The sequence below is a fragment of the Urtica dioica genome, chromosome 1 (genome assembly GCF_054948205.1).
Source record: "Urtica dioica subsp. dioica isolate 48M chromosome 1, U.dioica_male_clone48M_v1_H2, whole genome shotgun sequence".
Taxonomy (NCBI): Eukaryota; Viridiplantae; Streptophyta; class Magnoliopsida; order Rosales; family Urticaceae; genus Urtica; species Urtica dioica.
Genome location: NC_142756.1, coordinates 9,444,221 through 9,467,562, shown reverse-complemented (window position 1 = coordinate 9,467,562; position 23,342 = coordinate 9,444,221). Strand labels below are relative to the sequence as shown.

General features: G+C 37.3%; 4 protein-coding genes across 5 annotated transcripts; 3 read left to right on the top strand and 1 right to left on the bottom strand.

Annotated features, from left to right (window-relative positions):
• The first annotated feature begins 3,606 nt into the window (after window positions 1-3,606).
• COQ3 (coenzyme Q 3) lies at window positions 3,607-7,118 on the top strand. 2 transcript variants are annotated; one of them, XM_089610813.1, is made up of 10 exons: window positions 3,607-3,773; window positions 3,877-4,170; window positions 4,262-4,351; window positions 4,784-4,862; window positions 5,019-5,096; window positions 5,539-5,587; window positions 5,968-6,017; window positions 6,097-6,246; window positions 6,706-6,786; window positions 6,862-7,118. In XM_089610813.1, exons 2-10 carry the CDS (start codon window positions 3,911-3,913, stop codon window positions 6,970-6,972), a joined length of 948 nt encoding a protein of 315 aa, XP_089466939.1. In that variant the 5' UTR covers window positions 3,607-3,773; window positions 3,877-3,910; the 3' UTR covers window positions 6,973-7,118. The 2 variants fall into 2 exon arrangements, with proteins under 2 accessions (XP_089466939.1, XP_089466932.1); XM_089610806.1 differs by having other exon boundaries at window positions 3,607-4,170.
• A 207-nt stretch (window positions 7,119-7,325) lies between these two features.
• LOC149407069 (citrate synthase, glyoxysomal) lies at window positions 7,326-10,734 on the top strand. Its single transcript, XM_089610797.1, has 13 exons — window positions 7,326-7,756; window positions 7,827-8,007; window positions 8,232-8,317; window positions 8,505-8,609; window positions 8,729-8,791; window positions 8,899-9,008; window positions 9,193-9,312; window positions 9,401-9,476; window positions 9,576-9,649; window positions 9,730-9,850; window positions 9,963-10,060; window positions 10,140-10,263; window positions 10,369-10,734. The coding sequence occupies exons 1-13, from the start codon at window positions 7,499-7,501 to the stop codon at window positions 10,498-10,500; spliced, it is 1,548 nt and encodes a 515-aa protein (XP_089466923.1). The 5' UTR covers window positions 7,326-7,498; the 3' UTR covers window positions 10,501-10,734.
• A 4,220-nt stretch (window positions 10,735-14,954) lies between these two features.
• Window positions 14,955-16,763, top strand: LOC149407068 (uncharacterized). Its single transcript, XM_089610825.1, has 7 exons — window positions 14,955-15,350; window positions 15,438-15,537; window positions 15,641-15,736; window positions 15,846-15,898; window positions 16,064-16,112; window positions 16,317-16,364; window positions 16,468-16,763. Exons 1-7 carry the CDS (start codon window positions 15,073-15,075, stop codon window positions 16,543-16,545), a joined length of 702 nt encoding a protein of 233 aa, XP_089466951.1. The 5' UTR covers window positions 14,955-15,072; the 3' UTR covers window positions 16,546-16,763.
• Window positions 16,764-16,863: 100 nt separating this feature from the next.
• On the bottom strand, window positions 16,864-21,132 carry LOC149407067 (Amidase family protein). The gene is made up of 10 exons (XM_089610791.1): window positions 20,601-21,132; window positions 19,467-19,778; window positions 19,160-19,339; window positions 18,963-19,057; window positions 18,634-18,709; window positions 18,390-18,467; window positions 18,064-18,157; window positions 17,914-17,963; window positions 17,394-17,507; window positions 16,864-17,208 (listed from the first exon to the last, which is right to left on the bottom strand). Exons 1-10 carry the CDS (start codon window positions 21,081-21,083, stop codon window positions 17,113-17,115), a joined length of 1,578 nt encoding a protein of 525 aa, XP_089466917.1. The 5' UTR covers window positions 21,084-21,132; the 3' UTR covers window positions 16,864-17,112.
• Between the last annotated feature and the right edge of the window lie 2,210 nt (window positions 21,133-23,342).

Sequence of the window (23,342 nt, the reverse complement as noted above, 5' to 3'; positions counted from 1 at the left end):
TCTCATAGATATGAAATTCATGTACAAGATTGCTGAAATGCAATGTATATCACCTCATGCTTTATTCATTGGAATGTGAATAAATAAATGAACTGGTCAGTGTCCAAATTGAGTCATGACTCTTTTGGATGAATCAATGTGACTTGAGCTCCTCGTCAATACATTATTTCTAACTTATTCACAAGCGACAAATGAGTTGAGGAAATAACAACTAGAAGGGTAAAATGGTAATTTTGTAAATCCTATCTAGTTGATGATATTCATGAAAGGTAAACATAGATAATATTCAATGGATCCACTCATCACAATTAAGTAGAATTCTTGAGTAGAAAATATATTCATTTGAACCGAGATATTTCAGTGTCGGCTCTTAAGTGGAGTCAGTTGACATTAAGCTAGAACTTGGAAAAAGTTTGTGAACTTTTGAGTCTAAGTATGCTAGCTCAAGCTTTGTTTATTTGGATCCATGAGGTCACTATCACAAGTCATTAGAGTAGGATCGGTTAAACTAGAAGCTAAGTCAAAACAAGTTCAAATGTTGAACTAGACAAGTTTTACGAAAATTGTCTAAAGGGTAATTTTGTCCATTAGGACATAAAATGGTATGAATGTCAATAAATAAGTTTTTGACATTGTCATATGATGACAATGAAGCTAGTCCACTCGGCCAACATTAGGAATTTGAGCCTTGAGGATTGAATTTCATTGTATGGAATTTTATGTGAAAATTCTACATGGGTTTTTATTATATTGTCATGAACAAATAAAGAAACATCTAGAAGCTTGTTCTAGAAGCTCCAAAAGCGTCCACCATTATAAGAGAGAAAGGGAAATGATTTTGTGCATTGATGTATGAAGATATTTGTCAAAAGAAGTTAGAGGAAACAAATTTGTTCCATGAAGCACCATGTTGGGCGTCCAAGGCTATGAGGAAAATAGGAAACTACTTCCAACTTTGGTATTTTGATAGGAATGTGAAATAAAGATTTTTCTCATGAATATTTGATATTCAATAGAAAAGAAGAAACTACCTCCTCAAGGCAATCACTCTTCCTATAAATACCACACCTCATTCATAATGTTGAACACACAAGTTTTAGAGATTTGAGAGCTTCTCTCTCTAGCCTTGCCTCTCTCTCTCTCTCTCTCTCTCTCTCTCTCTCTCCTTGTTCTTTTGTTTTGGCACCTTTGTCCTCATTATACCTAGCATTTTATTTTAACTCTTTGGCTCAAAGACAAGTTCTTGAGTAATAGTGTTTAAAAGTGCCCACACACTAAATCCTAACCAAACTCGAAAGACTCTAGTGGTAGAAACGCTCGTGGTTACTCACAGGTTCAAGAAGACTCGATGGAGACAAGCTTAGTGGGGAGACGAGCGATTCAACTTTTCCGAAAGCTTCTCAACGCTCAAGCTTCAATCAAGGTTGGTACCGAGTGAAAACTCATAGTAGTTTTTAAATTTTAAATTATACGCTCATGTACTTTGTCTAGGTAGTAAAATCGTTTTACGTGTTTTTAAAGAAATTTTTATATTCGGCTCTTGCTAGAAGCGATAATCTTTTCTTAATCCTATATCTATTCCAACACGAACAAGTTAAAATTAATCGCTTAATTAATTTTAACCAAATCGAATAGTTAAAATTATCCGCTCGATTAATTTTAACCGGATAAAATGTAGATTAACCGATCAGTTAATTTTAACTGGATAAAATGCACAACTTTATAGACAGCAAGTCATTCACCTCGGCTTCGCTTTCCTTCTCGGCCTTGATGTGATGATGACGAGGCGGATCCACTCTGAGGAGACTTCCATTTGTTCTCCAACTGATAGTTTGCTTGCTCGAGGTTGTTGTAGGCGTGAAAGAGGTTCTTCAGGTCCGCTTCGATCTTTCCATAGCGAGCGATTCACCATTTATTCTGATTTTGTTTGTTTTGGGTTTGATTCAGCTTAGTCTCATCAGACTAAGAATTTAGGTTGAAAGTGTTTTGATTAATGATTTTATTATTATTATAAAGATTTGAATAACATTATATACATCAGTTAACTTTCAAAAACTTATTTATTTATTAGATAATTGGCTTTGTTAAATTTTGACAGTCTGCGTGGTCTTTAACCTAATTAAAACTAATGATGATCTTAAATATATTAACGTTAGGTATTTTTACCGTAGAAAAAAATAGTGATACAAGAGTTTGGATATTTATATTGCCAATAATTTTTATTTTACTGATAAAATTGTTGTAACTAGCTAAATAATGATCTATTATTTAAATATTAAAAAAATAGTTCAACTTACATCTCGTTTGAATTTGAGTTATTTTTTTAATTTTTAAAAATTTCGACAAGAATATTAAGGTGGAGTATTTAAATGGAATATATATATGCCTAATTCAACCTATTCTAATGAAATTTGTAACTTATTAAGTCATTTGAAACATCACGTTTGAAATATAGTCCACGTTTAAAAACTTTTAAGTAAATAGCCAAAGTGATGAGTTGTCACGTAAATCATTGAATTAAAATTCCAATCGTATCCTTTATAATAACTTGCACTTACTATTTTTTCATTAATTATTAATAAATACGGATACGTTATCAGGCATGTTAAGTTCTTATTTTGTAGCAGGTAGTTACCATATTTTGAATTCCTAGTATCCACGTTCTCTCTCTCTCTCTCTCTCTCCACAGCCACCCCACAAAACCAGATCTGGGCTACTTTTTTTATTATTATTTTTTTTAACCTGCAAGGTGCCATTAAGACCAATTGTTGATGTGGTGGTGAGTTTGGCGTGAACGAGGACGAGATTGAACGGCTGGGTCTTAGACGTACGGCCCGAAGAAATGCGCGAGCGTCCACTCTAACGCGTGGACTAATTGTCTTCGTCGATTCTCACCATCGTCATCGACTTGTCAATTGTCGCCATTGATTTTCTCGCCATGACTTTTGGAGGACGATGCTCGTTTCGCGCCGACGAACACCGTTCTGGATAGCGGCGCTCTAGCGGGCATAGATCTGCGGGACTCTAGGCGATGAAGTCGAGACGACGACAACGCGTTGTAATTATTTTAAAAAATCAATGTTTTTTTTTCATGATTTCCCCTATTGTTGAAGCTTGTACAGTTAATTCTTGCAAATTTTCATTAATTAACATCAATGGTCGGTCAGTTTCTATGATGCATATTTTCGTTAATGATTTCTTCTCATGTTTTAACGTTTATGGTTTGCTAGTTTCTATGGTGTAAATTTTCGTAAATTGCTGTAAATTTTCGTTAATTAATAGTCTATATTTCATAATTGGATTTTCTTCGCAGTTATTCTTTAATTTTGTTTCCTCAGTTTAATTAATTTATTTCTTCTTTTAGGTAAGTTGTTACCTGATTTGAAGGATATTTTTTTCAAATTTTTTTTTTTAGTTTTTTTTTTTTTAAAGAAACAAAAAGAAATAGGTGGCAAATGATGTTTTTGGTAAGTTAATAAAAGGCAATGACTAGTTTACTAAACATTTGAAATGTTGGCTAGATTACAATTACGACGTTTCAAAATAGGTAGTTTGCTAGAGTACCTTGTTTTAATTTGGTGAGTGATTCCATTAAACGACAAGAAGGCAATGTTTGATTTTTTAACCGCCACGTTGGTGACCTTTCTCGCTCCACGCGGCGTCCACGACCTGTTTGCTGCCACGTCGGCAACTCTTCTCAGCCATCTTCTTTGTTCATCTGCGTCGATCGAGTGAAGAAGGGTCGTTTATTTAGGGTTTCGGATTCGATTCAGGTTTTTTCTATTCGTCAATTTTTTCGTATCTAAGCTGACAAAGATTCCCGAAATGTGCTTACCTTGTGGATGAAATTTGAACTGTGAAACCGACATTGCTCAGAAGCAATTTCGTTCTCCGACTCTTTCCGACGGCCATGGCTTCACTTCCCAAGCTCCAAAGTCACCTCCGATATCTCCGCGCCGCCGCGAACCGCCGCGGGATTCTCGATACTCGTTTTGCGAATCCTAGCGAATCGGTGATTGGACGTTTCTTCTCTGAATCGCCATCTCTTCCCGAACCTCCTTCTTCTGCTACTCCGAAGCTTCCGAGCTCTAATTCGCGCGGTGATTCTTCGCCTTTGTCGTCTTTGAATCGCCGAGAGCTCGAGAAATTCGCAGCCATCGCCGAAACCTGGTGAACAAGCTTTGTATTTTAGATACTATTGACTGCATTTTATATGAATGTAAAAGATTTTAATTTTGTGTACGTCACGTGGTTGAATTAGGTGGGATTCTGAAGGACCGTTCAAGCCATTGCATGCGATGAACCCGACGAGACTTGCTTTCGTTCGATCAACTCTTTGTCGACATTTTGGGTAAATGAATTGAGATCGTTGTTAAAGTGGAAACGCGCTTAAAATCTCTTCCAATGTTTTTTTTTTTTTTTTTTTCTATCTTGTTGTAGACTTGGGGGGATTTCTTAGGGTTATTTGATGTAGGCTTGGATTATTTTTTATGCTTTTTACTGTGTGTGATGGGTTTTGTTTAGGACAAAGTTAATGTAGTTTGTAAAGAATGTAACTTTTTCGTTTTTGGCTTGGCACTTAGTTGATCAGGAGTCCGAATATAAGTATATGATACAATTTGATTCAGGATTAGAGTCACACTTTTACTTTTAGGTTTCATTTGTTGTGACAAATTAGAGTTTCTGGTTGATTAGAGATGTTGTTTGATGGTGAATTCATACATGAAATTGCATTAATGGAAATCGAAGTTTGTTTATCTGGGTCTTTATTGTGTTGCTTTAGGAGGGATCCATACTCTGCAAAGCCTTTCGAAGGCCTCAAATTTGTTGATGTCGGTTGCGGCGGTGGGATTCTTTCGGAGGTATTAGTCTAATCTTCTGAGTAGTTTTCATTAATTAATCTCGGGTGCTTCAGAATTTATCATCCTCTGATTCCCCAAAAGCATGTGAACCAATTTTTTGTTTTTTTTTGTTTGTTTTTTTTTTTGTTTTGTTTTGTTTGTTTTCTGAAACCTCAGCCTTTAGCGCGTATGGGAGCTACTGTAACAGGAGTTGATGCTGTCGAGAAAAATATCACAATTGCTCGTCTTCATGCCGTATGTATATAGTATATCATCAAGCTCAGACCTTAATGTTAATGTTTTTGCTGATTTCTAAGCATCTTTTAGAAGCCACTTTTGATTTGATTTTGCTTCTTGTTAGTCATATGAAGTGCTTTATTGCAATATACACTTAGTATGTCCTCTCACATACGCTTATGGTATGATATTCAGGATTAAACATTCTGCTTCTTAGATTTAAAAAAAAAAAAAAGAGTAGTTAAATTATTGTTGTCTGAGTGAGTGAGATAAAGGGGTTTAAGCAATGTCTTGCTCAACATTATCACTGTCAATTCTGGCATTATTCTTATCAAGTTTCTGGTAGTTTCACTTATATTAATACTTTTCTGTTTCTTATGTGATACTCCTGTGAATAATTGATTGAATTTTCTGTTTTCAAAGAGTTCTGCTAATGCGTTGTTATTACTTCTATGAACAGCAACGCGATCCATTGACTTCAAATATAGACTACTGTTGCACAACCGCTGGTACGTGACAAACTCGTTCGTGTTATTTGTAGTTTAAAGTACGCGGTTTAAAACTCTAGATATGGGAGAAAGGATTGTCATTTGAAAATCATTTGAAAGAAATTAGTAGCGTTGAAGTTTTTGCTTTGCATTATTCGGAATCTCAATTTTTTAATATTATTAAAAGGCTAAAAAGGTATAATAAAAAAATGGTATTGCTAATCTATACCAGTTTAATTAAGGTAGTTTATAAATTAGTTTTTTTTTTGGTTATTAAAATAAAATAAGCAGGGAGGACAAAATGGGTCTCTCATATTGTATGTGATATATTTTAAATTTTTATGTGTAGAGTGCTTGGTCTAAACATGATTTTTTATAAACTTGTTTTACGACCATGACAGAAAAGCTGGTTGAAGAACAAAGGAATTTTGACGCTGTGATTTCCTTAGAGGTATGATCACTAACTTAGACATCACACATAGTTATAATCTGATCTGTAATGTGAACTGAATTCTGACTACTCTAAAAAGGTTATCGAGCACGTAGCGAATCCGGCGGAGTTCTGCAAGTCTCTGTCGGCGTTAAGCGTTCCAAACGGTGCGATCATGATTTCAACGATCAACAGATCAATGAGAGCATACGCTACCGCGATCGTGGCCGCAGAGTATATCCTCCATTGGGTATTCTTCTTTTCCTCTGGAGATCATTCTACTCAAACTTGAACTCTAAATATAGGACCTTGTTATGACACTTTGCCCAATGCGCAAGTAGATAAGTTTTTTTTTTGTTATAATATTTGAGAAACATGATTCTCTTGGGCAAAGGGCGAAGCTAAGCTAAGAGCAAAATTCAATTTTTTTTTTTTTTTACACTTTTTGCCAAAATTATATGATTTTTATAATCAAATTTGTTTATCAAATCATGGCTCTTCCATTTCTCTTGAGCATTATAAACTAACAGAATCAAACACAGAACTAGAAAAATAGTTGGAACCTGATAAAATTTAGAAGTCACACCACTCACCACCTGGGGTTAGAAGGGTTGAATTGTCAAATTTTTCAATACTTGTATATTAAAAGGTAATAACTCTCCGTTTGGGTAGCTTTTTTATTTATGTTTTCCTGAATACAATTATACAGCTTCCTAAAGGTACGCATGAGTGGACTCGCTTTCTAACCCCTGAAGAGCTTGTCCTAATCTTGCAACGAGCTTCTGTGTCTGTAAGTCATTATTTACATAACTCATAAAATGTTTTTATATCATTGTAATTGTAATTATTATTTTTATATCTGTAGGTGAAAGAGATGGCTGGATTTGCATACAACCCGTTGACAGGAAAATGGTTTCTAAGTGACGACATTAGTGTTAATTTTATCGTCTATGCCGCCAAAAGCCCCTCCACATAAAATACTACATCTCTCACTGATACCAAAATTTACAAAAAAAATAAAAATTTGTATTTTCTATTCTTTTTGTGCTTTTGCTCAACAATGTAATGTTTATTTATTCATTTGCAAAATATTATATATCAAGCAGCGACCAAATTAAATTGCGTGAGTGAATTGTCTTGAAAGTTGGAAATGGACAACAGGCAGATAAAAAAAAAAAATTGGGGATAATGAAAATAAATAATAACGAACTAATAATTACGTCATATTTTATAAATATTGAGCTTCCCGAGATCACCATTACCTACTCGATGTGACTTTTCTCTATTAAACAGAGGAACATTATCCGAATTTTGCAAGCAAGATTAAAAATTATCACAACTAATCAAGATTACTTTGACTATGTGTATATATAGATTGTAAGTTACGTAAAAGCTCATAATCCATCATTTCGAGACAAAGCCAGGCTTATTTTATCGATCCCGTTTCCGAAAAAGCTTCAAGCTTTGAACAAACAAAACAGACACAAAAAAGGAAAAAAAAAATGACGAGAATTGTTGAATTGCCGGCGAGCTCGCGAAACCGCCTGGCGGTGCTGACGGCTCACCTCACCGCCGTCGATCCCGGCGACCTCTCCGCCTCTCCGACGACGCTCCACCGCAATTGCGTGTCCGCTCAGACCTTCGTCCCTCCGCCGGGAAATCTCAAGGGCACCATCACCGTCGTTGACGAACGAACCGGAAAGAAGTACCAAATCGATGTTTCCGAAGATGGAACCATCAAGGCCACCGATCTCAAGAAGGTTATCTCGATTTCGCCACCGGAGATTAATCAGTTATGATTGTTTTAATTTTTTTTTTTAATTATTGCAGATTACGACGGGAAGGAATGATAAGGGATTGAAGCTTTACGATCCGGGGTATCTGAACACAGCTCCGGTGAGGTCTTCGATCTGTTACATCGACGGCGATGAAGGAATTCTCCGGTACAGAGGCTTTCCGATCGAGGAATTGGCAGAGAGCAGTACTTTCGTGGAAGTCGCTTATCTCTTGAGTATGTCTCTCTTTTTAATCAATTAAACCCTCGAGTCATAAAATCTCTTGAGTGTGTATCATTTGTATTTCTTTTGTATGGCTTGTTGTGTGGGTCGTTTATAATTTTCCTTGATGAAGATCTTTGTGTGTGAATTTAGAAGCAATGGTGTACTATTCCGTGAAGCTTATGGTATATGAATTTTGAATTTGGATTGATTTCTTTTTGTTTTTCCCATTTTTCAGTGTATGGGAATTTGCCATCGGAGAGTCAGTTGGCCGATTGGGAATTCGCTATTTCTCAACACTCTGCTGTGCCTCAGGGAGTCTTGGTGAGTTCGTCATTAGAGGTTTCCTTGTGCTGTGGAAGATTTGTTATCATTGAAATGGCCTCAAAATTGCGATTGAGTTAATGAGAAAAATCTCGTCAATGCGCATAGTCATTTTCTGCGTGCGTGGCTTTCATGTTATTATTTTTCATTTTCGGCGCTCTGTGTTTCCTTTTCCTTCGCATGGCAGGATATTATCCATGCAATGCCTCACGATGCTCATCCGATGGGCGTTCTCGTCAGCGCAATGAGTGCTCTTTCGGTCTTTCATCCCGATGCCAATCCCGCATTGAGAGTAAGTTAAAAACTGCAACTTTTTCTTCTTCTCTTTTTTTCCCCTGGACCCTCGTGGTAATAGAATTTCGAACTCTACAAGTTGATTATGTTTTTTTTTCCTTCTTTTTTTTCGTGTAGGGACAAGATCTATATCGCTCTAAACAAGTCAGAGACAAACAAATAGCACGTATTCTCGGCAAGGTTGCTTTCTTTTCTTATATAGCTAGAATCAGCATTTCTTTTATTAATTCTACAGTATATGCTAATTTGAATCTGATAATAATTTATAATTCGCATCTCATTTTCAGGCGCCAACAATCGCTGCAGCTGCGTATCTGAGATTGGCAGGAAGACCTGCGGTTCTGCCTTCAAGCAATCTTTCTTATGCAGAGAACTTTCTGTACATGCTTGATTCACTGTATGTTATACTCGATTTTGTTGCACTTTTAAGTTTGATATGGATTTTTGAGATATTGAGCCGCCACAACACTACGATCCTTCTCTGTTGGGCAATTTCATCCAGTTTTTCGAAAGATGAAAATTCAGGGAACATTTTTTTTTTCTTCTTTCTAAATACGATTACTATTTTGCATAACTTGCAGAGGCAATAGGACGTATCAACCCAATCCTCGACTCGCTAGAGTTATAGACATTCTCTTCATACTTCACGCCGAACATGAAATGAACTGCTCTACTGCTGCTGCACGGCATCTTGCGTCGAGGTCCCCAACTTTTCAGTTTACGAAGAAGAGTATCTTATAAATTATTTTCACGACACATTTACCTTTTTTTTTATATATATATTTGCAGTGGAGTTGATGTTTACACTGCTCTTTCTGGTGCTGTTGGAGCGTTGTACGGTCCTCTACATGGAGGGGCAAATGAGGTATATGAAGTCTTGAGCTGCTAGGAATCCCTTAACCCGTGGCATATAATAAAATTTCTTCAGATTTCTTCCATTAACATAATCTCTCTTTTTATATAGGCTGTGCTCAAGATGTTGACTGAGATTGGTACTGTTGAGAACATTCCCGATTTCATCGAGGGTGTGAAAAACAGGTATGTAGTTTTTATGTCTTGTGTATGAGACGTGTCATGATTACTTCCAATCAAGATTCTTACGCAGTTCCGTTCTACAGGAAGAGAAAGATGTCAGGTTTTGGACATCGTGTGTACAAAAACTACGACCCGAGAGCAAAAGTCATCAGAAAGCTGGCCGAGGAAGTATTCTCGATTGTTGGCCGTGACCCCCTAATTGAGGTAAAGAGTCTTTAGTGAAGCTTTAACTCTTCATTCAAATTGGGACTTACTTTAGTATCGAGAGTATGCGATATTAAAGATAGTAAGAGACATCTTATCATCGTTTGTGTAGGTCGCCGTTGCTTTGGAGAAAGCTGCACTCTCCGACGAGTATTTTGTTAAGAGAAAGCTATACCCGAACGTGGATTTCTACTCTGGTTTAATCTATAGGTTCGTTCAATACCCTGCATTTTGTTTTGACTCGAAACAATGTTTTTGTCAATTCATGTTGTCTGTTAATTAATTACAGGGCAATGGGATTTCCGACAGAGTTCTTCCCCGTATTATTCGCAATCCCTCGTATGGCTGGCTACCTTGCTCACTGGAGGGAGTCTCTAGATGACCCCGACACTAAGATAATGAGACCCCAACAGGTAATAGAAAGCATTTTTACAGTTGGGTATAGGTTTTTCTCGTCAGTACTTTTCGAGAATTGTGGTGTTTTTTTTCGTGATTGTCTGATGTGAACGATATTCCAGGTTTATACGGGTGTGTGGTTGAGGCACTACATGCCACTGAATGAAAGGATTGTAACGAACGAGGCTGACAAGCTCGGCCGCGTCTCAGTTTCGAATGCTTCTCGCCGCCGTCTGGCCGGATCCGGGGTTTAACCCGACTCAGCTGTGTCTCTCGATGTCATGGTAGTTTGAAACACCAAAAAAAAAATAAAAAATAAAAAATAAAAAAATAAAACATAAAAGTGATGCGTATATGTCTTTCAACTTGAAAATAAGTGGAAATTCATCCACTTCACTTATTTGTAGTATTGACAAAAATTGGTTCTGAAAAATGAATGATTTTGCACTGTGGCTTTCTAATGGATTTAATTATGATTTTCTTTACTATCTTTATGTGCTGTGAGTTTGATCCTATCGTTCTGTTTTTCTAGTTGTATACACACACATTTAGGTCTTCTCATAGGATGAAAATGGAATCCTCTTATTTTTCATTTGTGGTTTGGATTGAGGGAAAATAGGTGGGAAAGTAAAATTATGTGGAAAATATATTCATCCAAAATTTCTGTTTTGTTTTTCCCTTGTATTTTTCATGGCTTCACGTGAAATTTTAGTTTTTCGCCTATTTTTCCTTTAATATTTATTTTTCTCATATTTTTACTTTTTCTTGCGTTAACGGAGCAAGGACAAGGACTAGCTACGTGATAAACTCTTGTATAAATAAGGTTAAACCTTTTTGAAATGTTTACTCCAAATCAAGGTTTGAAATCCCGGGGTTCCCTCTGGTTCCCGGACGGATTCGGAGGGTCCCCAGAACGGTTCAGTACAAAACTGTTGTTTTCCGTGAGAACCGGTGGGAACCGGACGGGAAGCGACCCAAATCCCGGTTCACAAAAACCGACGTGGTTCAGTTGATTTTTTTATAAAAATCGGGGTATAAAAACGAGTTTCGTCTACCATTTGCTCAGTTACGCCAAAAATTAAGGTAAGATTTCCCGTCGCCCAAGTGAAGGATCTTCACGCCGAACCGTCTTTTCTCGCGGAGTTTGTCCACTTTCCGGCAGCTCGACGTTGAAATCTTCCTGCCTCCCAACTAAAGCTTGAAATCGCAAAAAAAAAAAATTAAGCTTCAATATCAATGGTAGTATGGTTTACAGGCGGAGAGAGAGAGAGAGAGAGAGAGAGAGAGAGAGAGAGAGAGAGAGAGAGAGAGAGTTTGTAATAGGAAAAAGACGAAGAGAAGAAGAGAAGAAATGGGAGAGAGAGAGAAGAGTGAGTTTGTAAATGACCCACTTCTGATTGGACTTGATTTTTTATCAATAGTCATAGTACAAACAAATACTCTCATATAATAATAACAATATTATATTAGATAGTAGACTCAATAGCCAATACATGCACGATGTCTATAGCTAGCCTAATGTCTAATGTACGATGTTTATTGACTTTCAACAAAAAAAGCTACTTCGGTAACATCCCAATCAAGTTGTGAGGCTAGTCCTTATCGTTTTGTGAGATTGTTTTCTCTCTAGAAAGTAAAAGCTTTGGGTCCTGGGGTTTTTTCTTGGTGGGTTTAGTTTTGTTGTGGTCCGTTCGTCGGTTTTTTCTGGTTCTGGGAAGGGTGTGCTTTGTGTGGTTAGCTGGTTCTGGGTTGGGATACACGAGGGAAGGTGGGCTTGGGAAACACTGAGTGTGAGTTTTGTTTTGAGAGTGCTAGGGAAAGTGGTCTCTGTGGAGAGAAAGATTGGAAGGAAAAAATAGAGTTAGCTACCTCATTCATGCACGATGTCTATAGCTAGCCTAATGCCTAATGTACTTTTTATATTCTATTATATATAAGTAATTATTATAAATATATATAAATATATGTTTCTTACCTCTTGTGATTGGTCTTTTCATATATATTATTTCTTATTAGTAATAATAATTAATAACTAATATAATATATCATATATTAATAAATACTAACGTTAATTATATTATGAGTGATGATATTTTTTAAAATATATATATATGTATATATATATATTATTAATTTTTTTTATAAATATTTGTTCACTGAAAACCCATTCGGTAAGTCTGGTATTTGCCGGTAAACCACATCGGTAACGGTAAGTTCACCAGTACGGTTTACCCTTAGTTTCACTGTATACCCCGGTAAACCAAGGGTATCTCCCGGTAACCCAACAAAATCTGATTTTCGGTACGATATCAGTAACGGCATTTCAATCCTTGCTCCAAACTACTGCAAGATATTTGTTCCAAGCTACCAATGAAGCAAATAAATTTTTATTGACTTTCAACAAAAAAAAAGCTACTTCGGTAACATCCCAATCAAGTTGTGAGGCTAGTCCTTGTCGTTTTGTGAGATTGTTTTCTCTCTAGAAAGTAAAAGCTTTGGGTCCTGGGGTTTTTTCTTGGTGGGTTTAGTTTTGTGGTGGTACGTTCGTCGGTTTTTTCTGGTTCTGGGAAGGGTGTGCTTTGTGTGGTTAGCTGGTTCTGGGTTGGGATACACGAGGGAAGGTGGGCTTGGGAAACACTGAGTGTGAGTTTTGTTTTGAGAGTGCTAGGGAAATTAGTCTCCGTAGAGAGAAAGATTGGAAGGAAAAAATGGAGTTAGCTACCTCACTCATGGCGAAAAACCTAGTCATTACTAGGAGCATCATGATAGAAAATAGGGGTGGAGTGTGTTTTCGAGGTCTTCTCTGACGTGTGGCGTTGCAAGAAGGGGTGGTTCGTCAAGGAAATCAAGCTCGGAATTGTGCAATTCCAATTCGAGAATCAGGAAGATGTGAACCGAATTTTGGGAAGGAGACCTTGGATTATGAAGGGGCTTCAACTGGTGGTAGTTGATTGGCCGGACATTAAAACAGTGGAGGAACTAGACTTCTCGTTCACGCCGATTTGGGTTCGTCTTCGTGGTCTCCCTCCTAAGTACCATAACGAGGCCAGCACCGAGGGGCTCGGCCCTATGTTTGGGAAGTTCCTTGGCTATGAAGGGCGTGAAGGAAATGACATGATATATTCAAGGTCCTGATGGACATGAGGAAATGGATTTTTCTAGATTTTTTTTTACAGAGATGAAATGCTATCACTGTGGATATATGGGAAATATGAGAAGCTGGAGAAGTTATGCTATAAATGTGGGTATCTGGGCCAAGAAGATCTCGACTGCAACCGAAAATATTATGCGAGAATAAATGTTGACCATTCGCCAGGGGTTATCATTTATGGGGATTGGATCCACGCCGAGTCGACTTTCCAGCATTGTTACACGTATCTGGAATTCCTAATATGAAGAGGGAAACACAAGTTCGCGGTGGAGTGGAGAGAAGATTATGTTAACGTCGGTTACTTCTCGGATGAGCTGGAGAGGAAAATTCTTATCAACGAATTTTCTCATGAAACACCGGCGGAGGTGCAAGACTCGTTGAAGCAGTCTGGTGGAAGCCAGGGAGAGCGTGACTGAATCTCTGACGAAGGGTGTGCTGGTATGGGGACAAAAGAACTGGTGACGTGGAAGGGAGACGCGATTAGGTGCAACATGGCGCTCGGGGATTGGGTAGAGGTCGCTCAAGGACGAAAGCAGAGCATGTGCAGCAGTGGCGGCGAGACATCCTCGACTCAGAATTTGGCTACAGAACGGGCTCTGATACTCCCTCACGTGTCATATGGTGGTCCTCAGAGCGCATTGCTAGGGCGCGTGAAATTGGCGAGGAGGGAAATAGGGCAAGTAGAAAAGTGAGGTGAATAAACTGCTTGATTATTTATAAATAATTATGCAAAAAAAATGGAAAATAACACATATATACCATTTGTTTTAGTGAAATATCGAGTTTAACCTTTGATTTTCAAAAATGTCGATTTCATGTCTTCTGTTTAACTGAAATGACGAAATTATACCATGAAATAGATAATAGTATTACAAATCTCCATTTCATTGATGTTAACTTTTATATAACAAAAACCGAATCAAATCAAAATCAGTACCTTAACTTCCAAATACCCAATTTTGGAATAAAAATAGCTTTAAATCGAAATTAAATAATAAAATTCATATCTTCCAAGAGATGACTTCATTCCGTGTTCGGATTGCAACCTTGAAGCTTGAATTCTCTGTTCGAATCTGTAATTTTAATGATTATCAACTATCGATTTTACCTCTTGCCTCTTTCTGTGTTCTTCACGATTCAGAGACTGTTGTTTATTTTTTCGTTTTTATATAAATTACACATATAGCGCAAATGAATAAAAATAATTAGTGTTTTTATATAAATATTATAGTCAACGTCAATAAAAAACTAATAAAAAAAAGATTTGTGGCATTGTTATATATTTTAAAGTATAATTTCGTCATTTTAGTTAAACAGATGGTATAAACTCAACATTTCATTTAAAGTTTTAAACACAAAGTATATATACACATATCATTTTTAAAAAATTTTTTAAGGTGTTATGATATATATGATTAAATTTCTTGTCAATTATTTTTTTTGTTTTTAATGTCTTTAGACTTAGTTGGCTAGATGAACATGGTCCACAAGAAAAATGGATTTGATTGGTCAAACTTTCTTCTTCTTTCTTAACGAACTATATAATAAAGCAGTGGAAGAAAAAAAATGCCTCTAATTGTTGAGAACAGAAGAAGAAATCTATTTGTGGCTGTGGAAAATCATTGACCCTTTTTGTTCTGTTTTTCAAACTTCTTCGAAACAACGAACCACACTCATGTCATCATCATCTTCTTCCTCTTCCATTGCCAGTGCAACAAGCTCGGCATATTTCTGCCGAAGAACTCGAAACAAATCCAGAAACGCCATTCAGCTGAGCTTCTCATCATATTCATCGCCCACTTGGAATCGGCGAGTCAAGAACAGTTCTTCATCGTCGTCAAGTCTCTCGTCGTCTGTGTCTCTCTCGAAGCATTTCTTCAGAGTTCCACAACCATGCCTGTCTCTGCGCAGACCTTCGTTACGATCTGTCGTCATGGAGTGGCAAGATTGCACGTAATTAAACCCCCTCTTTTTCAGTACCGATCGGCGAAAAACCCAGAAAAGTAAAAATTAGGGTTTTTTTTTTTTTAATGGTTGCAGAGTGAAAAAGGAAGCAGATGTGCCGGTTTCGGTTGCGTATGACTGCTACGCCGATAGAGAAGCAATTCCTCGCTGGATGCCATTTATTTCCTCTGTTGAGGTCTGTTAACACAGTTCTTGAAGAACAATAAACGTTTAGATTATTCGTATTCCGTTTTATAGAACTCATTCAAAAGTCCATGAATTCCGATTTGGTTTGGCAGGTGTTGAAAGACAAGCCTGATCTATCGCGGTGGTCGCTCAAGTACAAAGCTTTCGGTCGCGACATTGAGTTTTCGTGGCTCGCTCGAAATATGCAGGCAATTCGATTACAAATCCTTGAATGAAAATTCATCATGCATTCATTTATTTATAAATAAAAGTTCATCTTATCTTTATTCAATTATCATTTCTTGTTTGTATATATAGCCCATTCGCAATCAGAAAATCCATTGGAGGTCTTTGGAGGGTCTTCCTAACAGGTAGTATTTTGCCTTAAAGTTATAGATCTTATGAAACACAGAATTTTGAACATAACGGGACTTATTTTTATATATTTCATTTTTATGATCCTGTAATAAAAATTTAGTGTTCTTCTATAGCTTTTGAATCGGGACTGATATGCTTGATGTATTGTTGGATTGCAGAGGCGTAGTTCGGTTTTATCCCAAGGGTCCTTCATCGTGCATAGTAGAAGTGAGTAAAATAAAAATAAAATGAAATAAATGTCAAATATTAGTTTCTTTTTTCATGTCTACATGATAAGGCATGTCTGTATTTCCAATGGATTTATGGAGATGATGATTCGTACTAGGCATGAGAATTTATAGCACAAAGCAGAAACATGAAATAAGGTTATACAGTCACTCACTTTTTTCATTCGAAATTCTGCTTTTTCAGCTGACCGTCTCTTATGAAGTTCCTCAAATTTTGTCTCCGGTCGCATCAGTAAGTGTTCTTTTTTTCTTTTTCTTTTTCGAATTCGAGTGATAATTATATGTGTGCTCTTTCTTTTCTATGATGGTCTTGATTTTCTTTGATCGGCACTCAGGCTCTGCAACCATTTCTCGAAGGCTTACTCAGAAACGGGTTAGAGAAATTCACAACATATGCAAAGAGCTACAAGTGAAACAAACCCTTTCTTGTTGGAGAAAATCTTGTTCAAGATATTTCTCCGCTGATTTGAATAGTTTGTGCGTACATACATTTATGTAAAATCGCATTGATGGAGAGAATATGCAGACAAGAATATCGACTGAAGGTGAAATGTACAGTAAAGTTCCATTTATAAAATGGCCAGTTTATTTGGTTATAAAAGAATAATTGAATAAAATATATGTTCAAGTCTTTAGGCGTGTTAATTTTGCTCCTGTATCAAATAATTCCAGAGAAAAATGAAGGGACAGCTCGGAAAGAGTAAACTGCCTAGTTTCAACAAAAATGTATCTTATTTTGAACATCCTTGTTAATGAATCACAAGTAGTTGAATACAATAAGCAAAACTCTTTTGTGAGTAATACAACAAATTGCTAAGAGCAGAGGTGGCTTAACCGTGAGGATACTGATACTCCTAAAATTTCATCAACCATAAGAATAGCTTTACCCTTAAATATTTACCATAACACAAGCAATTCCTCGAGGAAAAAAATCTGGATGTGGGCTCTTCATCTTCGAAAATGCAAAAAGATCGTCCGTTTCAACTTGAAACAAAATCATTTGCTACTAGTGGAGGGACAAAACTGTGATCCCTAAGAGTCTGCTCGAAGATGTGACCCACTTTTAGTAATTTCCCCTGAGAATAAGATCAACAAAGGCGATAACTTTTAGAATGATTAATTCAAAGCCTCAATCGGGGACGTGTATTTGCGTGTATGTGTGTGTTTTTTTTTTCTCTCTTCTAAATCTATAATGCATGAGAAGTCGACAAAGTTCCCTGAAAGTTAGTGCTGTTTGGTAATTATCAATAAAGTGAAATACCTCATCAAACGCTGCACCGATCATTTGAAGACCGACGGGAAGGCCTGCAGAGCCGCCTTCTACGAATCCACAAGGCAACACCAATGCAGGTAATCCTGCTAAGTTTACATTCACCTGCATACATTAAAAATAATACACTTACCTATTAATGGAAAAAAAAAAAAAAAAAAATCAAACACGTTGATTGAACTTGAATAGACAAATTTAAACAGAATATTCAAAGAAATCATTCAAATATAATATTTCAATCAGAGAAGATTAGCCTTGGATGACTTCTTAGTATATGTTTTTATTTCACCTAATTAAAAAGAATTGATTTTTGCCAATTAACTTCATTGAAAATTTTAAAATTGTGGTTCAATTTCAAACCAAACACTAACCAACCTACTTTAATTCCCAATTATATGAAAAATAATCAAGACTAGTGCCCTAGAAAAAGAAAAATTTGAAAGAAAAAAAAAAGGTTTAAGGTTGTCAATGTACTTTATGAATGGCGTTTGAATGGGTTTCAAATGCTTACCGTCATTATATCGCCGGCATACATAGCTAGCGGGTCGTTTTTCTTTTCACCTGTAAACGCAACAACCGAGCAAGTAAATAATAATAAAAAAAAAAAAAACACAGCATAACATAACCTAAAAAACGATGACATTTTTTCAAAGGGACATACCAATCTTGTAAGCAGCGGATGGGGCGGCGGGTGAAATCAAGATGTCGTTTTCAGCGAGAGCGGTCTTGAAACTTTTCCGTACTATTGTCCTCACCTGAACCACTACAACAATTATCAGTTTTCTCTTAAAACAACAAACCTCGGAGTACATATTTGGCTTAATCACGGCAATAACGCTTGAAAACAACGGTGGCACAAAATGATTAGAACAGTATGATTCTGAGATCAATGTGCGAGTGCAAGAACAGAAGCCGGTAACGCTAAGAATTGCGGTGTTGAAATGGGTTGAAGAATCTGGTGAAGATTTGGCACATTGTGAGGCTTACCTGTTGGGCACGCTTGTAATATGCATCATAATATCCGGCAGAAAGTGCATAGGTTCCCATTAAAATCCTCATTTTGACCTGCACATTCGCCAACACGTCACAATAAGTAAAAAAATTCTTTAGAATTTCCTAATGTATAGGTATAATAGCTATACATTTACACAGTTATTTCAGTTTCAGAACATTCACAACCGGGACATGAAGAAGAAGAAAAAAAAAATGCTCTTCGCAAATAGCTCTGTACCTCATGACCAAGCCCATTAGCTCGGGAATTCTCATACAGAGCTTTTATCTCATCTGCATCAGCTTGGTTTCCGTACCTGGATGTATCGTGCAATTTTTTTTTTTTTTAAATAATAAGCATTAATAAAAACCAAGAAACTATCAACAATTTTACACCACATTGTTGGCTCGATTTCATTTGTTGCTGGAACAAATTTTGTAAAGGCATATAAAAATTAAGATCTCGTACTTCTTGCAGTAAGTTTAAGCAGTATAACATCCTAACAATACAAATCTCTTCTTTCAAATAGAGACGTCAAATTTCATGCAAATTACACAACAAGATATTACCTGACGCCATCGTAACGCGATAGATTAGAGGACGACTCTGAGGAGGCAATGATATAGTACGCCGGCAACCCAAGGGAGAAAGACGGCAGCGAAACCTGCAAATTCATATTCAAATTCAAAAGAACACAAAAAAAAGTAAATGAATTCACCGGATACAGCAGAAGAAGAAAAAAAAAAAAGAAGAAAAAAAGAGAGACCTCTGATACAATGCATCCGAGTCCTTCGAGATGTTGAGCAGCACCGCGTATCGCAGACGCCACTCCAGCATCAACCCCTTCTTCCATAGTTTCCCGTATAACGCCGACCCTAAGCCCTTCCAGAGGCTTGGACTCCGACAAATCCACAGAACCAAACTGAGACGCAAAGTCCGGGACCTCCTATATAAAAATAAAAAATAAAAAATAAAAAATAAAAAATAAAAACCCCGGAAAGGTCACGATCGATAAAAAAAATTAAATATAAATTGACCCAGAAAAGAAAAAGGAAAAAAGAAGAAAGAATTACTTGCTTGGAGGTGGTGGCGTCGAGGGAGTCGGGGCCGGAGATGGCGTGGAGGAGGATTCCGGCGTCGGCGACGGAGGTGGCGAAGCAGCCGAGGACGTCGAGGGAGGAGGCGTAGGCCATGAGGCCGAAGCGCGAGACGCGGCCGTACGTCGGCTTCAGTCCCACCACTCCGCAGAAGGAGGCCGGCTGCCGCACGCTCCCGCCCGTGTCGCTCCCGAGGGCCACCGTGCACTGCCGCGCCGACACCGCCGCCGCCGACCCCCCCGACGACCCCCCCGGCACCCGCGACACGTCCCACGGGTTTGCCGTCACCTAAACATCATTCAAGCAACAAAAAATTAGGTAAATAGCGAACTTAAACCTTTGAAATTGCTATATAGCCAACGTTTCGTAAATCTTAGGTAGATAGTCATAAAGATGACATGGCCTAATAAATGTAAGTGGCTATTTACCTAAAATTTAGGTCTTTAAATATATGAAAGTGGCTATTTACCTGAGATTTACGAAACGTTGGCTATTTAGCAATGTCAAACTGTAAATGTGGCTATTTACCTAATGGACCCTTCAATAAAACACCCCACTGAATCTCCTTTTTCGAGGACGAGAATAATCGGCAGCCTATGCTACAGTTGGTCGGGGATTATTGGGATTTCATCCTCTTATAGTACAGTTTTCCCTTAGTCTTCAATCTGGTGTACAGAGTTTTCATTTGGTGAACAATTTAAGAGCAACGTGAAACAGATTTTCGTACACCAGTTATTTTATTTTACAGTAAGGGCACACTGGATCGTGACAAAAATGCTAATATTAGGCCTGGTACATTATTAGTGACTCTTAAGAGTTTCAAAATCAGAAATTTGAAATGTAGAACAGGACACAATGATACTGGATCGTGACAGCAGTATCAATATAAAGCCTGGTAGTTGTAAAGCAGTACATTATTTGTCATTCTTGTCAAATGTAGAACAAGACACAATGATACTATAAGGCTCTCGATTTCTCAACTCTTCAAATGAAAAGCCATAATATAATGGAATGACATGCTAAATCATCCAATGTTTGAACTTACGCTCGGAGAATCGGACACTGAATAAAAAAAAAAGAAAACAAAAAGCGATGGTTAAGATGTTGAACCTGAAAAGCAGAGGACTCGGTGGTGCTTCCCATCCCAAACTCGTCAAGATTAGTCTTCCCAATCACAACGCCGCCGAGCTCGCGGATGCGCCGTACTGCGGTGGCGTCGAACGGCGGTCGGTATCCGTCGAGAATGCGGGATCCGCCGGTGGAAGGCATGTCGGCGGTGCAGATGTTGTCCTTGACGGCGACGACGGCGCCGGCGAGGGGACCGGGGTCGAGGCCTCGGGCGATGGCCTGGTCGAGGAGGCTGGCTTGGCGGAGGGCGGCGGAGGCGTCGTGGTGGAGGAAGGAGTGGATTTGGGGCTCGGCGCGGAGGAGGCGGGAGAGGCATTGCTCGGCGAGGTTGACGGCGGTGGTGTCGCCGGAGAGGAGGGACTTGCGGGCCGTGAGGATCTGAGAGGCGCCGGAGAGGGAGGAGAGGGGTCTCAGGCGGCGGAGGTGGGATTGGGACCACCGCGTGGGTTGGACGGAGCAGAGCATCTTTGGGCGGAGAGGAAAGGAAACCACTTGCGCTTCTACGAAGGATTTGGACATGGATAAACCTTAAAAAGGGCTTTTCGCGGTTTTAGAGTTTGACAAAACGACAAAAAAAAAAAAAAAAAAATTAAAATATCGATACCGATATCGATCCGAAGTTTTGATTTTACCGATATATCGAGTATCGACGGATATATTGACGGATATCTTATAACAATTTCAATACTGACTTTAGATGCTATCGGTGACTACCGACGGATATAACAACAAAAATCCTATAAAAATAGATATTATGTATATATAATTTAATGATACATATAAAATTATATTTTAAATAAATATATACATATATATATATCTATAAATATATATAACATTTATTTGAATTTTGAACCACTTGATTTTAATTTGAAACAAAGAAATGCAAAAATAAAAATAAAAAATAAAACTCTTTGAAGTTATTTAGCTAACAAATAAAGTTCACCTTATTGTGAAATTAAAAAATTTAAAGAAATCAGTCCATATAAACCTATGTGGTTTTATGAATTTAAATAAGTCCATATTTAAGCTGTTATAGTAATTTTTTTACCGAACTTCCAATTTTTCCTTGATATCGTGGATATATCGGGAATCGTTGGTATTTAGAACATTGGGTAAGATTATGGAAATGAACATTTTTTACATTTAACTTTATCAAAATCTCGATATATTGCGCTTTGATTTTTAAATAGACTACTTCTAATTTTTTTTTTATTATTCAAAGGACAAGATAAAATATTTTTTCAAAAATGTTTTAGGCGCAACTGATTTAATAAGATAAATTTATAGGTATTTAATAATATTGAGTGAAGTTTATGAAAGTAAAAAATAAATAGCGTCGGAAATAATTAGGGGTAAGATATTAATATATATATATATATATATATATATATATATATATATATATATCCACAATTTATAGATATAATATAATATAAGACTGCAATCATAACCTCAAGCTAGGGCGGCGCAAAAAAACCCGTAAAAACCGTAAATCGGACCGGACCGGTGATTTTTAGACCGCCGGTCCGGTTTAAAACGGTTTTTTTTCCCCGGTCCGGTCTACTCACTTCAAACGGTCCGGTCCGGTTTTTTTTTAAAAAAAACCGTTAAACTGGACTGGACCGGTTTATTTAAAAAAAAAAAAAAAAATTATATCTATAAATTGATAATGTCCAATTAGCCAAATTAGACATTTGTGCATGTATTTCCCTCACATACATGACTATATTTTTTTGTTTTGGTGGAAAATTAATGGTTTTTTTTAATTTTAATTATGTAAAACGGTTCAAAACGGTCCAAAACGGTCCGGTCTAAACGGTTCAAAACGGGCCAAACGGTTCAAAACGGTCCGGTCCGGTCCGGTCTACACGATTCAAACGGTCTGGTCCGGTCCGATTTTTTCAGTTTTTTGGTCCAGTCCGGTTTGGGTTTTTTTGGACCGTTTTGAACGGTCCGGTCCGATTTTTTGGCCGGTTTTGGACCGTTTAGATAGATAATTTGACTTAAACAAGGTTAGTATACTCAATTAAGTCAAGATTGAGATGTTTGACTAGACAATGATGCTAAGCATATTATCGGATATAAAATACGCCAGTTCAACTAAAAAAAGAATCCTCTTTCTAAATTTCTAATAATGATATTAGGATTACGATAATTATTTCCTCTTATATTGCAACAAACACGAGAACCACAATATTTTCTATAAAAGGTATTAGAGGCTATAGCGTAGAATCTAGCCAAATCTCTACCTTGAGCGAGATACATGCCTTGATCAAAGCAAGATTCTTTGACTATACGAGGTTTGAGAAGACTGTCAGAATCAAAAGCTCTACCAACGATTCCGTTGTCTTGGTTGAGCAAATTTCCAACATCAACATATGGCGCTAGAAGGATGACCTATTCCTCCAAGTATCGTAATACCAACATTAACATCTTTATAAACATATTTGATTCCTCTGTTTTTTTCAATGACTAAAAAAAAAGGTAAATGAAGCCACCAATGTCGAAACACGTTAAGTGGATGAAAGAGAAACCCAACGTCTGGTGGAGGTTGAAGCCCAACAAGCATTTGTCTCAAAGCAGGTACTAGACGTCCAGATTACAAGTCGATGAGACATATCAGCGCATCGCCAAATTACTGAATTTAAAGAAGGCGTGATGATGAAAAGTCAATGCCCAAAACTGCACACGAGAAACGCTACAATGACATTGAGGCCTCAC